Source organism: Hippocampus comes, unplaced genomic scaffold, assembly GCF_001891065.2.
Source record: "Hippocampus comes isolate QL1 unplaced genomic scaffold, H_comes_QL1_v1.1 scaffold343, whole genome shotgun sequence".
NCBI lineage: Eukaryota > Metazoa > Chordata > Actinopteri > Syngnathiformes > Syngnathidae > Hippocampus > Hippocampus comes.
In genome coordinates, this window is record NW_017805280.1 from 104,340 (window position 1) to 121,085 (window position 16,746).

General features: G+C 43.5%; 1 protein-coding gene across 2 annotated transcripts; it reads left to right on the forward strand.

The window, feature by feature from the left end:
- Nucleotides 1-544: 544 nt before the first annotated feature.
- tnrc6bb.1 (trinucleotide repeat containing adaptor 6Bb.1) lies at nucleotides 545-16,425 on the forward strand. 2 transcript variants are annotated; one of them, XM_019870908.1, is made up of 22 exons: nucleotides 545-879; nucleotides 1,649-1,736; nucleotides 2,577-2,598; nucleotides 3,047-3,478; nucleotides 3,712-6,384; nucleotides 6,505-6,645; nucleotides 7,144-7,328; nucleotides 7,514-7,576; nucleotides 7,732-7,890; nucleotides 8,123-8,260; nucleotides 8,601-8,783; nucleotides 9,129-9,245; nucleotides 9,445-9,637; nucleotides 10,602-10,730; nucleotides 11,011-11,085; nucleotides 11,361-11,507; nucleotides 11,881-11,973; nucleotides 12,185-12,370; nucleotides 13,477-13,506; nucleotides 13,600-13,670; nucleotides 14,017-14,156; nucleotides 14,423-16,425. In XM_019870908.1, the coding sequence occupies exons 2-22, from the start codon at nucleotides 1,680-1,682 to the stop codon at nucleotides 14,991-14,993; spliced, it is 5,805 nt and encodes a 1,934-aa protein (XP_019726467.1). In that variant the 5' UTR covers nucleotides 545-879; nucleotides 1,649-1,679; the 3' UTR covers nucleotides 14,994-16,425. The 2 variants fall into 2 exon arrangements, with proteins under 2 accessions (XP_019726467.1, XP_019726466.1); XM_019870907.1 differs by having other exon boundaries at nucleotides 12,185-12,345; nucleotides 13,452-13,506.
- Nucleotides 16,426-16,746: the final 321 nt, after the last annotated feature.

Below are 16,746 nucleotides of genomic sequence, written 5' to 3' on the forward strand. Positions count from 1 at the left end.
TGAAGGGCGATCCTTAACACGACACTTTCATGCTACTGAAATATCACTGGTTGGTTACTGCTTAGCATACCATGAAGAAAATGTGCTTGAATAAAAAGGAATCAGTACACCTGAAGCTGATTTCATGAGTGCTTTATCTGGTATGTTTTTATTATGATGATTAGTCGACCACCGTGCCGCCCTATTATGGTGATGATGATGATTATTATGAATCGGGGATTGCTTTACTTTTGATTCTGTGTCATGTCACCCTTTCCATTTTCACATTTAATAGTACTGTATTAGTTTTAATGTAATTATAAAAGTGACGTTTTCCGGATTTGCAATCCACGGCACTCTTAGCATTTCCCTGTATTACCGAAAAGGTGAGCCAGCAATGCTTGAAAAGATAACAAAAAATGTATAAAGTACATTGTCCGTTTTTGAAAAGGTTTCTTAATAGTCATCTAATACTGGAATGGCGCTGTTGTTTACCTCTATTTTATAACGACATCTCCCTCTGGTGGACAGTATCATCACGGCAATCTCTCCTCCCCTCGGTGATCAACAACCAGCCAGTGAAATGTTATGCTGCTTTGCTAAACCTCCACAGTCCACACAGAAGCAAAATGGCCGATAGCAAACTAACAGATCTTACAGCGTCTGCCACTCACCTGGGGGTTACTATGTGTGTTTTGTTTACAGCCTGAGAAGTATAGTCGTGCAAAAGGATACTAGCCTTCCTACGATTCACGTTTCGGTGATGTCATTTCTTATCCAACTTAGCCTTGAAAGCCTCGAAGAACTAGCTCGCTAAGCTAGCTTACCTAGCTAGCCCGTAGGTCTGCGAGCATTTTTTGTTTGCACGGGACGCACTTTATTTCCGATGTGATTCCCGAGGTGAGTCAACGTTTTGCCTTATATCAGTATTTTTTTGCATCTTTCGTCGTTTGTATGCTCGTTATAGCCGTTACGTAGGTCAAAGGCATTTTGGTGTCTGCTTCGACTGCGTTGCAACCTGGGACGTAAGTGCATCGTAAACCTAAGTTATTAATAAATAACATGTTGTTGACAAGTGACATGTAATATCGATGATTGGGTGTACTGGATAGTAGGCTCTGGCTGGAATTTCTGCTTCTATTTTGTGGCCATTTAGCATATTCTATCTATAAGTTAGTTCCAATGGGGTGCACAGTTTGGCAGTAACGGGTTTATTGACTTGGCTTGCTGACTAGATCCGTCGGGCGTAGCTGTGTCCGACGGTCATTACCCCCCATTCCCCTTCCCCCTTTGCCCCCCAGGCTCTTCTGGTCACTGCGTCCGTGCATCAGCTCGCGGGTCTGCTAGCTCCTTCAATTGTGGTGGCCCCGAGTGTCCTTATCAAACATTGCATTGGACTCAAACGCGTGGACGTGTTCTCAGAATGTGTTTGTATGTATGTTGATGTTCTAATGTCGTAATGATCATACATTAACGAGATATTCCAACGTTGCTGCGTTACAATTCCAGGGCGTGTTTTTCGAGCTCAACTGAACATTATTTATAGCGCACTTTAAAAACAACCAGCGCTGCATACAAAAAGTGCTGTACATAAATTAAAAATAAGATACAGATCAACAAAGACAGTTAAAACAACACATGTGTTATGTGTACACTGTTTAATTCACAGACTGGAGAATCGGTAAAGGGAAGAGCAGTTAATGGAAGACAAGAAAAAGAAGAAAGACGACAAAAGGATAAAGGAAACTTCTCAAAAGGTCAACAGTGGCATGGTTTTGCATTGCTCATCTAATTGTTTTTAGTTGACCTTCTCGTTATCTAATACATGTGACCAGCATTTTAATAGGATAGGTTATGGTTTGGATCAGGAAGCTGTGGAAGTCTTGCAATGGATATAGAAAGTGTATACACCCTTGTTCAGTTGCCAGATTTTTATGATCGTAAGAAATGAGACACGGTTAAATAATTTCAACACTTTTTCGATCGTTTATGGGACCCATAACATGGACAACTCAATTGTAAACAATTGAAATCTTTTCAAAAATAAACAACTTAGGGGGTCGCAAAACTGCAAATCATGTTGTGTTCAGACTTAACTAATCACATTCAAAGCGGTGCAAACTTTTCTGCATACGCCTGCCACCATTTGAAGTGCCTCCGATGAACGCCGGAAATTTTAAGGCGTTCTGGTCAGCGTTTCCTGACATTTTTTGCACATCTTACAGCACAAGCTGAAGTTCACAGAAAGTGTCGTCAGGATCAGAGTGATCTTATTGACAGCAACATTGAAGGAGTTGCATTTGTGGCAAGTACTGGCTGTTTAGTACGTGAGACAACAATCCGTTTTCTTCATGTGTCTGGACGATGCGTAGACAGATAAAAGCTTTCGTTTAAAAAGAAAAAAAAACCCTTGAAATTTCCCAAATGCACTGTGTCACGATGTGCTGAAATTAACACGTCATAAAAACTTGCCATTTGAACACAGGTCTGTCGACTTTTTCTATCCACTGCACACGCATTTGTATCTTACCTTTTGTTATGAATTGGAACATGTCAGGCTGGCTCAACATCTGACCCATTTGCTCTTTTTTCTTTAGGTCCCAGAACAGAACGTCAAAGGTAAATACATTTTTTTTAACTCTGTCGTTATTGCATTTCATAATGCCTCTAATGGGTTCCATTTCTTTCTGCAAAGTATTATATGCTAGTATGAGGGATGGGGGAGTAATCGATAATTAATAAATGTAAGTTTATTTGTTTGTTTAAAAAAAATGAAATACATTTTTGCAGGTAGTTAAAAGTGCGTCCCCATTGACATGCCCTGCTGATTCACAACAAAATGACTGTGAACAGAGTAGAGCTATTTTACAAAAGCACAGTGAGTGTTGCCAAGTTATGGATGTGGTAGCAACAGTATAAATAAGCAATTTTCTAGTCTAGTGGCTATTTCACAAAAAAAGCAAGTTGTGTCACCTTATTTCCTGTTAAGAAACGGTCAACAGCAAAAAGCATGGCATCCATTTTATACGGTTGACCCTTTAACCCGAGGTACACTTTATTGTTCCAGTGCCAGAATCAACCAAGCCCTCCTGTTCCCAGCAACCCACCACCCCAACCTCAGTCTCCCCCAGCCCTGGCCCTGTTGACCCCTCGTCCCCAAATTCTAGTGCCACTGGGTTCTCTGCACCAGTTCTTCCTGGTGGCGGGAACAATGCAAAGCAGCGGACTGCTGTGGCCAACGGACAGCCCTCCTCCCTTTCTGGAAACCAAACTCCCCAGCAGCAGCGATACATGTCTAGAGAGGTTCCACCAAGATTTCGCTGCCAACAGGACCACAAAGTGCTACTGAAGAGGGGGCAGCCTCCACTGTCCTCCATGCTACTCGGGGGAGGTGGGGGAGATGAGAGCACTGGTGGGGTTGGGGTAGGCAGTGGCTGGGGTGCCGCGCCACCCCTTTCCTCAAAAGAAGCAGATAACTCCAATGCAAATACAGACACAGGTAGGTTCCACAAAACAATCATGATAGTTTTGTGTCTGCAGTCCATTCAAGGTTATGGGCCACGAACATAGATTTGAACTTTTTACACTTTTTTTTTTTTTTAAATTTACCGAAACGGTATCAATCAAGCAGTTGATAGGATACTTAATAACAACAAAAGTTAAACATTGTGTCATATGTAAAACCAACCTTTGCTAATCGCTTGTTGGAATGCTTGTCTTTTTTTCCCTTAGATTCAAACTTGGGTTCATCCTCTCCTTCACCACCCAACACAGCATCCTCATCAGGTGTTACTGCTCTGTCGTTATCCTCATCTTCTACCAATTCAACTTATGCAAATTCCACATGGGGGGCAGGATCTGTCAGCCTGCCCCCCTCTCAGGGTTGTGACAAGATCATTGTGGACGGGACTGATCTGGACAGCTGGCCTAGCATCCAAGGCACAGTCAAATTAAGTTCTGATGGATCTGGAGGAAGAGTGCAGCAGCAAGACGGCCCTGGTAACAAAAACAGTAGTGCCTCATTTCATGAGAAGAACCTCCAGCAGATAGGCGGAGTAGCTGAAGGAGGTGCAGGGAAAGTGTACAATCCCTCCCCTCCTATTTCTTCTCCTCTTTCCTCATTTTCATCACAAAATGAATGTGTTCAGACAGGCAGCGTCATGTGGAGCTCATCCACTTCCCCTCGGGCGGAAGCAGGATTGGGATCAGCAGCATTTTATAATTCCAAAGTCTCCCATCTGCTTCCTGGACCTCAAGAGAGTCCCGCAGATAGCAACAGCAGTCTCCCCGGTGCCATTTTAAACCCCAGTGTGAACCCCTCCGCCTGGCCAGCCCTCGTGCAGGGGAAGACATCGACTTCAGCCACTTCGCTACATTTGTCTTCAGTTCCTGCCAGCACCACCTCTCTCCCTCACAAGCACACGGAGACAGCAGAATTAGACACAAGTACAGAACAACAGCATCCCTTGGGAAACTTTGAGCAAGAGCTGGATTCAGGTGAAGGAGCACAGGGAGCTGGACCAGGACCAAATCGAGAAGATGGTGACAAGAGAGAAACTGAGTCTGGTGCTGAAGGAGAAGGGAGTGCGCATCGATGTGGTCCTTTGTCTTCCTCTTCTGCTGTCTCTTCCTCTTTGAAACCTTTGACTGCAGTGCCCTCTGCTCCAAGAACAGGTGCTTCACAGGAAGATCATTGGGGCGGACATGACACTGGGATCCATGAACAGGATAAAAATCCGGGGAGCTTTGGGAACCAGGGTGACAATACAGGGTGGGGAAGGGAAAGCGCAAATATCGAAACGCTATCTCAGGGAGGGTGGAAAGACAGGAGCTCAGCAGTGGACTGTGGAGACACAGACGAATGTGTAAGTTCAAATAACTTAGCAATAGCAAGTGCAACAGGGGGTTGTGGGAGCAACAACAACAACAACAACAGTGAAGGCGGCGGTGGAAGTGCTTTGCCAGGATCTGCGTCACCAAAGTTAGCAATGATGGAAAATGCTTGGGACAATCAAAAAGGGATGGAAAGTGGGCACGTGGTCCAACAGCAAGGACAAAGCGCTGGTGGTGAAGGACAAGCCTCCTCTAGTGGAGATGGAACAAAAAATGATGGCGAAAAAGGGACTGGTAATGAGCAGAAGACACATGGAGCCCAGTCTGTGCTCGCCCTTTCCAACCAGACCTCCGATGCTGAAGTGGCCTTACTAGGCATGCTCAATCGATCTGACCTGGATCCCAGGGTTTTGTCCAACACGGGTTGGGGCCAGACCCAAATTCGTCAGAATGTGGCCTGGGATCTGAACACCACTAAACAAGTAGGGCATCGAAATGAAAAAATGTCCTCATCTTCCACATTCTCATCGGGAACAATGCCCCCCAACAATCGCAGTTCTGGGTTCATCTCCAATTCCAGGCTAAATAGTAATGATGAGTCTGACAATGTGACCTCTGGCCCTGCTTCAGTGAGGGACTCTTGGGATGGCGGTGGTCCACAGGTTACTTGTGGTTCTCACATGTCCGATGGCGTTCTACACAAGCCCAAAATGCTGGACAAGGAGGACAGTCCAGGAAATGCAACTCGAAGTTGGGGCGATCCTCCACCTGACAACCAGGGCAAAGGGTGGGGTGACGAACACCAGTGGGGGGACCACAGAGGTGGGAATTGGAGAGACAAAGGAGAGCAGAGCAGCGGGTGGCCTGTTGGCCCAGAAGACAAAAGGACAGGGGGGTGGAAGGGAACTGAAAGAGGAAAGGTAGGTGGTTGGGGAGACTGGGGCCAGGGTGAGTCCAAACCTGGAGGTGGGTGGGGAGATGGACGATTCCGAAGTGCAAACAGCTCGGATGAAGTATCCTCTTGGGGTAACCCGGATGAAAGTGCACCTCAGCGGGGAGGATGGGGAGAGGGAGATGTGGTTAAGTCTCCCCACGACTGGGGGGGTTCCCAGCCCCACGCAGCAGGTCCGACACCAAACAACCAAGTGGCCGCAATGAAAACCCCAAATCAGCATCACCAATCACAGGGACATCACCAACCAGGAAGAACTCTACAAGGAGGTTGGGACAGCCGGCCGAATGTTGGAAGTGGGGGTCCGCCATCCAAGAATCAGAACCAAGGTTCGGGCTGGATATCTGGCCCCATTCCTCAAATCTCTGGGGATGACTCTGTGAAACCGAGTGGCTGGGATGAGCCCTCTCCTCAGTGCATCAGTCACAAAATGGAAATTGATGACGGAACTTCAGCCTGGGGAGATCCTACCAACTACAATGGCAAAAATGTGAACTTGTGGGACAAAAATAGAGCCCCATCTGGCGAAAGCCACAGTCAGCAGGCTTCCGCACTGCAGCCATCTCGACGACATCAGGGCTTGCCACACAGGGACGCTAACGCCGGAAATACAGTTGTTGGTGAGCATTATTTTTGCTGTGGCAGATTTGTGTTGCACACTTTTTTTAAGGGAATATTTGACTTGCTGTTGAATTGTCCACGAAATTTGACTGTTTGTTTTGATAAATCTGCACATCCAGGTATGTGGGGAGGGGGCACACAGTCTCTTGACAATGGGTCAGGTGCTTGGAACCAGACATCGGATACAGCATCGGGATGGGGTGACTCAGACGATCCTAAAATGTCTGGCTGGGGAAACCTCTCACCCAACCCTGGTAAAAGTAAGTCAGAAATGATCACGCATTATCATTAATAGTTTTCTATCTCAAGTCGAAATATAATTTATAGTTTAGTGCATAGTACACAGTGTTTTTTTTTTTCCAGTTTTGTACAAATCAGGAACTTTTCTGATGCTGTGTAACCATGGTAACCATTTTTAAAATATACAGAGCTTTACACACCCACTTTGATGATGCATATTACAGGATCTGATTAGGCTACTACTCCTTAGCATCCTTCTGTATAATTACGTTCCAGACAATAGGCCCACACCAGGCTTCTACGTTAACAGTAGCCTGGGACCCGCTGCTTGATTATGTCGGACCACCCAACGTTCAATGACGCTGGCCCGGATGGGCCACTACCAAATTCATCAATAAATAGGATGAAATCAACATGTTCTTTCTTTTTGACTACATTAACCTAAAAAAAAAACATGTATGACCTTACACTATTTCAAGTTTTAACATGGGAGCCGTTCATTTTGTTTTTTTTTCAAGGTACCAAGTCACTGGAGACCTGGGGTGGGAAGGGAGATGGCTCAGTCGCAGCCTCCCGTCATCCTAGCTGGGAAGAGGAAGATGACAGCGCGGTAGGGATCTGGAACAGCACTGGCTCCCAAGGAAGTAGTTCCTCCTTTCACTCAGGAGGCTGGAGTCATGGTGGAAGGCGAGGCAACATGAAGGTTAGTAAAACTCGAGCGTTCAATGAGGAGGTTTCTCCTTATATTAGAAATCGAGACATTATTTGACTCTTAGTGGTTTTTAGTATGTGGCGCATGAGCTTTTTTTTTTTCATTTGTAGGCTGTATTGAGTCGTCCTGTTCTTACATTATATGACTGACAATAATGTTTAAATTTCTTCCCAAAGGGTGGGAGTGGAGACAGCTGGCTGAATCCAATCTCACGACAGTTTTCAAACATGGGTCCTCTGGTAATGTTTTTATCCTTCGTAAAAATATATGTATTTTTCTTGATCTTTTACAAATGCAACAAATACACTGACAGTCAATAATACCGCCACCAACATTTGATGAATGTGTCCTTCTCACAAGTAGCTTTCATTATTGTTGCATTGGTCAATCTCAGGGTGAAGACCCCAGCATAGAGAAGAAGATGGAAGGAGACAAGAGAGGGATGGCTGACTACAATGGCGACATTCGGAGAGGAGGAAGAGGTGGAGGAGTTTACCGCATGTCTAATGCCAAAGACATGGGCCCTGTTGACATGAGCACCTATGGTGAAAAAGTATGAACACCTTTTTCATCTTGGCAAAAATTCGTATCAAGTCAGCAGCAGGGTTCAACATTAACGATGGCTTAGCACCACTATTTGACCGTGTTGGGCCATGTGTCCGTTAATCACCTGCCAAGCTTGTCGATTGATGTGGTAATTCTATGCATCAGTTAACTTTGGGCTTAGAAGTAGAGATCAACACATCACTTATTAATACACTGTTTCCATTATCCCCTTCCCACAGATGGGTAGCCACGGAATGTATGTTGGAAGTGGTGGAGGGATCCATCAGTCCCGAGGGATACACCAACCTGGCTTGCATCCTCTGAACCCCTCTCCAGGGCTTCGAGCTCAAGTGCCGCATCCGTTCCTGTCTGCTCAGGTCCTGCGTGTCTAATCTTGTTGGTCATGAGTTCCCGGTAATCATAGCTGATTGACATATTCTTGGCCAGAAAGTTAATACTGCGTAGAAAATAGAAGAAAGGACTGGGTGTAAAGGAGAGGAGCGGCTAAACTCTGCTTTTGAGAAGTTTCATATCCAAAAAAAAAAAGGGGAGGCTCCACAAAAAAAGTTTAGAAAGCACTGGTTTGTTATGAGTTATATGCACTTGTTTGTGACTACTAACAGTGCCAATTGATTCAAGATTATCAGTTTAATTAAAAAAAAAAAAGCAGCTTTGTGTTTTCTCAAACTCTTTTGTTGCCTCTCCTTTGACATATAGGTGCCGGGTTCTATGTTGAAGCAGATGCCGTCTCCTGGTGGCAGTGTGCTTGGAGGAGTAGGAGGTGTCGGTTCTGTTGGTGGAGCTGGGAGTGTTGGTGGAGGAGTGTTCCCTCCTCAGATTTCCCCACAACAATTAGCTGTGCTTAGCAACATCTACCCCCACGTGCAGCAATTCCATCTGGTACATGACTACATTGTAAATTGAATTCTGAATTGTTTTTAAGTCTCATCGTATCCCAACAGGAGAACTATGGGTTCTGTTTGTTTTCATCTCAGAATCGATTATTTCTCCCAAGTCTCGATTCTAAGGTTTATTACAATGCATAAACATCATTTTCATTACTTAAGTGTGCATAAGTGCAAAAATTTCACTTGTCAATTTTAATTACATTTGTATTTGTTAGTAGTATTATTATTATATTTTTTGTCATTTAAAAAAAGTGTCACCAACAGCGTTTTGTCAGTGTGCTTACCGCGACCTAATGTTAGCATCACCATATCACTTTATCTTTTTCAAAACCCACAGGCTTGTCAGCTCTTGCTACAACAGCAGCAGCAGCAACAACAGCAGCAGCAGTTTCTGCAAAACCAACGAAAGTTCCCTCAGCCACAGCCACTCAGACAGCAGCCAGATCCACAGCAGGTCAACATTATTCCGCAAATTCCCCTCTGCGTGACGGCAGCAACGATGTCATAACAATAGCTTCTTGAATTGTCATGAATACACTGGACATCAACTGTTCCAATTCATACTATTGATAAGAAATTCCTTTTTTTTTTTTTTTTTTTTTTTTTTAATGCAGTGTATTTTTCTGATAGTGATTTATTTGCCTGATTCTCAGCTGGCAAGGATTGTTGCAATTCTCCAGCAACAACGACATCAACATGGTGGAGTAGCAGCCGGGAGCTCAAAATTATCCCCCTCTCACCTTGGAGGAAGTCTGTCGAAACAGCCCATGGGTGACTCGTATCCACCTCCTGGAGTGGGAGGCCCCGTGTCAGACCCGCATTCCAAAATGCAAGGGGTGTACTCCGGTGAGTGCAACAGGCGCAGTTTTTGTTATTGTGTTTCATTTTAATAAAGGTAGAATTAGGCGGCAAGGTTTCTTACTTCAAAGGATATCCCCTTGTGATGCATCATCTCATTTTCGAAGGGGTCCTTTCAACACATAATTGAATGATTAAAATTACACTAATTAAATAAAATACAAAATGATAGTCACAATTTAATCCACAACATTGAAGCACAAACACCCTTTTTTAAACACACTCACACCCAACACACACTTAATGCTCCTCTCAGCCTAGCCTCTCACATATTTCACAACATACATGTGTACATTTATAATAATCTAAATGTACATGCGCAGCTTCCGGTACATGTTGTTTGTCTTTTGGCTTAGTACAGTAAGTACTGCGTCTGGCCCCTCCAAATTCACTGACGCTGGACTGACTGATGTTAAATCCTGCAATAAGGAATGCTTTGAACAAGACCTAAATGTAACATGTTAAATATTCTGTTTGATTTTTATTCTACGATCTAAAACATAACATAACCACCCAAAAGGGCTTCATATGGGATCCTACGCCGTAGTTGTGTAGGCTTTCTCCGAATACCCTGACTTCCTACCACATTCCTAATGGATGGATAGATGTCCTATTTTATGTGGTTGTCTGAGATTTATTAAATGTGCAGTTTTTAAGTAAGTGAAGAAACACTGTCAACATTTTATATATTGCACAACACAAAATATATATAGAGTACATTGATTACAATTTTGAGGATTGTTCTGTATCATGTGTGTGCGTGTCGAAGTTTAGTGTGACACTGCAGACATGCACCTGTACATTTTGGTACAGAGAACTCTACCTCGGATCAGTCTGATTGAGACTCTAAACTTGCATTCCAAGTTTTGGGAGGGTAAACATGCTCCTTTAGATATACTGTACAGGAGTTTGACTTGAACATGTTTAAATGTCCATGTTGGTAACCCATCAGGATTGGAACTTGGCAGTCCCATGATCGGGGGGTTGAAGGACATCGGAGGACAGCAGTCACGCTTCAAATGGATGATGGAGGGACATTCCCCAGCTCCATCTCCCCCTGAGTCAACACTTCTCAAGAATGGTAGGTCAGCAGATGGTTTGTCACCGAATTTTTACCACCTCACAAACCTCAATCTGGTCTTGACTCACCCTCGTTCACAGTGTATTTTAATGAACCATATTGAATGGGGAATGTTTTGAATCAAAATCATATCAATCCACAGTATTATTTGGCTGGACTGTATTTATCTCTTGCACACCATTTATTAAGCATTTAACTGCTGCATTAAAGGCGAGTGGGGGCTCACCTTATTTCCATTAACCGATTCCAAATGGTGATACTTTGGGTATTCTCTCTTAAGGCTCCACAGAAAACTGGCAGCGTACGCCTGGGAGCAAAATGGGGAACAAGACTTCCACATCCAGTTGGCCACCAGGTGATTATTAATTTTGGTACGATTGCCTTATGGAAAAGTAGAACAAGCAGAAAATTAAAAATAACTTAATATAACTAAATAAAATAACTTGAGTTAAAGGCCTCTGTACATGACACACTTACACACAAAGGTACGGCTTTACCACTGAAGAAATTATTGTGCTTTTTTTTTTTTTTTTTTTAATAGTACTATGTATGAAAATGTTTTATATGGATTAAGTCAGTAGCAATAGTAATTATCATTATGATTATTTTGTTTTTCTTCAACGATGTTAGAGTTCCAGCCTGGTGTCCCCTGGAATGGGATGCAGAATAGTGGAGACCCTGAATCTGACCCCTATATGACCCCCGGTAGTGTTCTTGGCTCCCCGGGACCCCCAAACCTCAATGATTCTGACCATCAGTTATTGCGAGACAACATAGGTATGCCAAATAGTTTATTCGTTATTCCATGTTCATTTTATTTATTTACTTTAATAACCACTATATTCAGAGAGCAAGAGAGGACTACACACGCACACTGAAAGCAGAGAGTAGGTTGCAAGGTCTTAGAATGATAGTCCTTCTGCAGTCTGGGTGGAACTATTTTTCCCCTCTGCCTAATAAGATGCTTTACACTATTTTCCAGAAAATGAGACATGATGGGTTTTGAGCCATTATGTTCATGCATTGCTAGTTCTTTGTAATTGTCTATTTTTTATTGACATCTAGACAGTCTATCCAGAATCTTAGTGGCTCATGACTGTCTTGCATTATAATGTACCTAACTCCAAATAATCTGGCAATGTTTTAACAGGGCCAAATCCTGCCCTCAACACCTCACTGCCTTCACATGGTGCCTGGCCCTACAGTGCCTCAGACAGCCCACTCAGCAAAGCACACGGTACAGGTAAATCCTGGTGTCCTTACGAATATTAGTTCAGAAACTTTGTTTTTATCAGTAAATTGCTTGCACTCTTCTTAATTGGTATTGAAGTGATGCAAAAAAAAAAAAAAAACCTCTAACAAGTAAACTGTACTTTACTGCTCTTTACTCCCTTTAGCAGGATTCATTTGTCAAACCTAGATTTCCTATTCACACCACCCCATTTTCTCTCCAGCAAAGTACTCAGAATATAAGTCCAGTTGGCCCCCTGAGCCCATCGGACAAAGTAAGTCGTGGAAGGCCGATCGCAACAGCTCACAGCTGCCACGCCCCCCTCCTGGCTTAACCAATCAGAAGCAGGGCACACCCTCTCCTTGGGGAAGTGTCGGCCCACGGGTAGCCCGGAGCTGGGGTGGGGGTGGTGTTAAACAAGACTCGAGATTTGGGCCAGGTACTGAAACTTGACTCAGGTCCAAGATAATATGAAGTCTTTATTCAAATCTGTCATGTCCAGTAAATGCCGTTTTTGTTTTTTTTTTTGCAGGCACAGCTTGGAGTGATGGTGTGGCTTCGAGAGGCAGTTCCTGGTTGCTGTTGAGAAACCTGACACCACAAGTAAGGAGGGAGTACAAGAAGGAAACCATTTATTTCAAAAGACTTGTTTTCTAAGACGATTTAACGATGATGAATGAAAAATGAATGCTTGTTGGATCAGAACATCTTAAAGCTGAGTTGTCATTCATCTGTATTCTCAAACAAGACCAGACAGCAAAATTATCACCGGGCTTGCTTTAAGTGGATTGTAAAGTTAGACAAACCATTCAACCAGATATGGGTTTCACAATTTGTTACCAAAACCGACCGTTACGATGATGATAACCTTTGTGCTCATGATTTATTTCTCTTTCTACACACCCGAATCAAGTTTACAGCCTAATCCCATCTTCTTCTTTCCCTATAGATTGATGGCTCCACACTTAAGACGATATGCATGCAGCATGGTCCCCTTTTGACCTTTCACCTTGGCCTTACCCAGGGCAGCGCGCTGATTCGCTACAGCAGCCGTCTTGAGGCAGCCAAGGCCCAGGGTGCACTGCACATGTAGGTTTATCAATACCAACGCTCATGCCGTCCCTCATTCCAAAAATAACTCTGTGTAGAATCATCTCATCACAAATATCCACCCATTCAACAATTTGCTGGTCGCACTCTGTTCTGAAGCCAATATTTTAGAATGTTAAAAAAAAAAAATCCAGTTAAACAGGCAAATGAGTCATAATAGTGTATAATGGGGCATTATTTAATAGCTTTGTCATTCAGAACACAATGCTGGCAGTTACATGACTCGCAACTCCTTTTCTTTGTAGGTGTGTACTGGGGAACACCACAATCCTGGCAGAGTTCCTGAGCGAGGAGGAAGTTTCCCACTATTTTGCACATTGCCAGGCTGCAGGCGCTGATGTGACGAGCACAGGACTCCTTGGGGAAGTGTCGGCCCACGGGTAGCCCGGAGCTGGGGTGGGGGTGGTGTTAAACAAGACTCGAGATTTGGGCCAGGTACTGAAACTTGACTCAGGTCCAAGATAATATGAAGTCTTTATTCAAATCTGTCATGTCCAGTAAATGCCGTTTTTGTTTTTTTTTTTGCAGGCACAGCTTGGAGTGATGGTGTGGCTTCGAGAGGCAGTTCCTGGTTGCTGTTGAGAAACCTGACACCACAAGTAAGGAGGGAGTACAAGAAGGAAACCATTTATTTCAAAAGACTTGTTTTCTAAGACGATTTAACGATGATGAATGAAAAATGAATGCTTGTTGGATCAGAACATCTTAAAGCTGAGTTGTCATTCATCTGTATTCTCAAACAAGACCAGACAGCAAAATTATCACCGGGCTTGCTTTAAGTGGATTGTAAAGTTAGACAAACCATTCAACCAGATATGGGTTTCACAATTTGTTACCAAAACCGACCGTTACGATGATGATAACCTTTGTGCTCATGATTTATTTCTCTTTCTACACACCCGAATCAAGTTTACAGCCTAATCCCATCTTCTTCTTTCCCTATAGATTGATGGCTCCACACTTAAGACGATATGCATGCAGCATGGTCCCCTTTTGACCTTTCACCTTGGCCTTACCCAGGGCAGCGCGCTGATTCGCTACAGCAGCCGTCTTGAGGCAGCCAAGGCCCAGGGTGCACTGCACATGTAGGTTTATCAATACCAACGCTCATGCCGTCCCTCATTCCAAAAATAACTCTGTGTAGAATCATCTCATCACAAATATCCACCCATTCAACAATTTGCTGGTCGCACTCTGTTCTGAAGCCAATATTTTAGAATGTTAAAAAAAAAAAATCCAGTTAAACAGGCAAATGAGTCATAATAGTGTATAATGGGGCATTATTTAATAGCTTTGTCATTCAGAACACAATGCTGGCAGTTACATGACTCGCAACTCCTTTTCTTTGTAGGTGTGTACTGGGGAACACCACAATCCTGGCAGAGTTCCTGAGCGAGGAGGAAGTTTCCCACTATTTTGCACATTGCCAGGCTGCAGGCGCTGATGTGACGAGCACAGGAGGGGCTGCATCTGCTGGTACGCTTGGTTCACCTGGAACTGGCACCGTAGTGACCCCAAGTGGGGCTAGCTCTCCAAGAAGTGAGGGGGCTGTAGCGAGCACCATCTCAGGTGGAGAGGGGAGTGGCAGTGGAGCGGAAAGTGGTTCCGTAGGTCCGAGTGGTGTCATGTCCCCGGGTTCTGGTTGGCAAGGTCTAGATGGTACAAGTAGCTGTTCAGAAACCTCCTCAGTCCAAGGGCCCGGTTTGGGGATTTTTTCCCAGTGGAGCACCAATGGAGCAGGAGGGGTGGGAAATGTCGGTGGAGTAGAATCTGGGAGGTCCGGACTTTGGGGGGGCATGGCTGCAGGATACCATGGCAGCAGTCTGTGGGGGGCACCGCAAATGGAGGAGAGGCACCAAATGGACAGTCCTGCTGCGTTGTTGCCTGGTGATTTGCTGGGCAGTGGAGCTGATTCAGTCTGAAGAGCCTTCTCCTTTTGTAGGTTTGGACACACTGATATTGCATACACTGGGATACGTTATGTATTTTACAATAGCACATCAACACATATACAGATATGCATATATTAATGTTCCACACATGTGCATACATATACATTGTTTGCATATCAACGTGCTCACGCATAAAGAAGAAATGTGAGACATGCTTACACACATTCTTGTGGCCAGATTTAAGCTATTATATAAATAAACGCAGGGACTGTTAGTTGTATACAGCCTTTTTTTCCACAGATGAAGATTTCAACTGCTTAGACTTGAAAACTGAATAAGATTGGTCAGTCAGTTGGTCTGAAAGACTAAACTAGACTGTATTGTGCTTAGTAAATGGAAGACTTTTGAAAAGATTTACATTCATACACCAAAATCAGACGCACCTTTTAAAATAAGGGCACTGTAAACTGCATTATCTTCATTGTATGAGAAAACTTAAAACTACTACATGATGTGAAAGGTGCAGTTTATTTTCACACACCTGGAAAAATGACATTGACCCAACCACACGCAATCAGCTCTGAATAACAGAACTGCATCTTACTGTGTATGTCAAGTTTGTCTCTATTTTTCCAGTTTATATGTAAGGCTTTAATTTTGGAATTGTGAAAATAATGAAAAATGTTATTTTGTTTTCAAAATGCTGACCTCCTACTGTTTTACCTTGCGCACTCTTGTTATCTCTTGAATATGTTTGTTACTGTTGCAGTGATAAATGTTAAATTGAGGCTTTGTTGCATTTCTCCATGTGTGGATCCAGTATCATTCACACTATGGACATGAGTATGAGTGGGACTGAGACCAAGTAAGTGGATTCATTTACCACTGTTAATTTGTGTGTGTGTGTGTGTGTGTGTGTGTGTGTGTGTGTGTGTGTGTGTGTGTGTGTGTGTGTGTGTGTGTGTGTGTGTGTGTGTGTGTGTGTGAGAACGAGTGTGCATGTTGCCTGTCAGAATTGCAGGCAAGGCTGCTTACCATACAGAAGGTCTATACAAAATTTGTGTTCATTGTACTGCTGACTGTGTTAAGAATATTGGCACTAATGCTTTTTTTTCACTTATTAGAAGGTGTTTGTTTTAGTGGAGTTAGATTTTTCTTGTTCAAACTGCAATAATTCAAGAAAAAAATGTTAATGACACAAACAGGTCAAGGCGTATGCGTTGGGGGGGAATTGAAATGCCAAATCTTAAACTGTAGACGGGGTGGGCGGGTGGCTTGGGTTGTTTACAAATGCAGAAAGAGTTACCATATGTTTGTAATGTTCTGATGATGTGTGTTTGTTCTGAATTAAGACAGGCTTTAACACTCCTGTTCTTTGTTTTTGTTTCGAGATTTTACAAAGGAAAACATATTTAAACTAATGAGAACAATATTAATAAAGTATTCGCTTGTTTTAAATGTGTATTGTAGTCACTTTTGGGATTCCATTCTTGTTTCTAAACTTAGTGTGATTTGAGATAAAAACCTGCTTTTCAACTACGTACCATAGCGACTTTGTGTATTTTAGGATGGGGGGGGGGGGGTCGATCCGTCTGTCCCCAACTACCGTCCTGTCATGCCAAAACCATTCCTATTTAATTAACACCGACGTCCTCCAATTGGTAGCGACTGCTTAATTTAAGAAAGTATTCACCCCTTCTAACTACTACATGATTTGATTTATTTATGCATGCGGGAGACTGAAATGTTGCCCATCGCATGTTTCTAGAATGTCTTGATAACA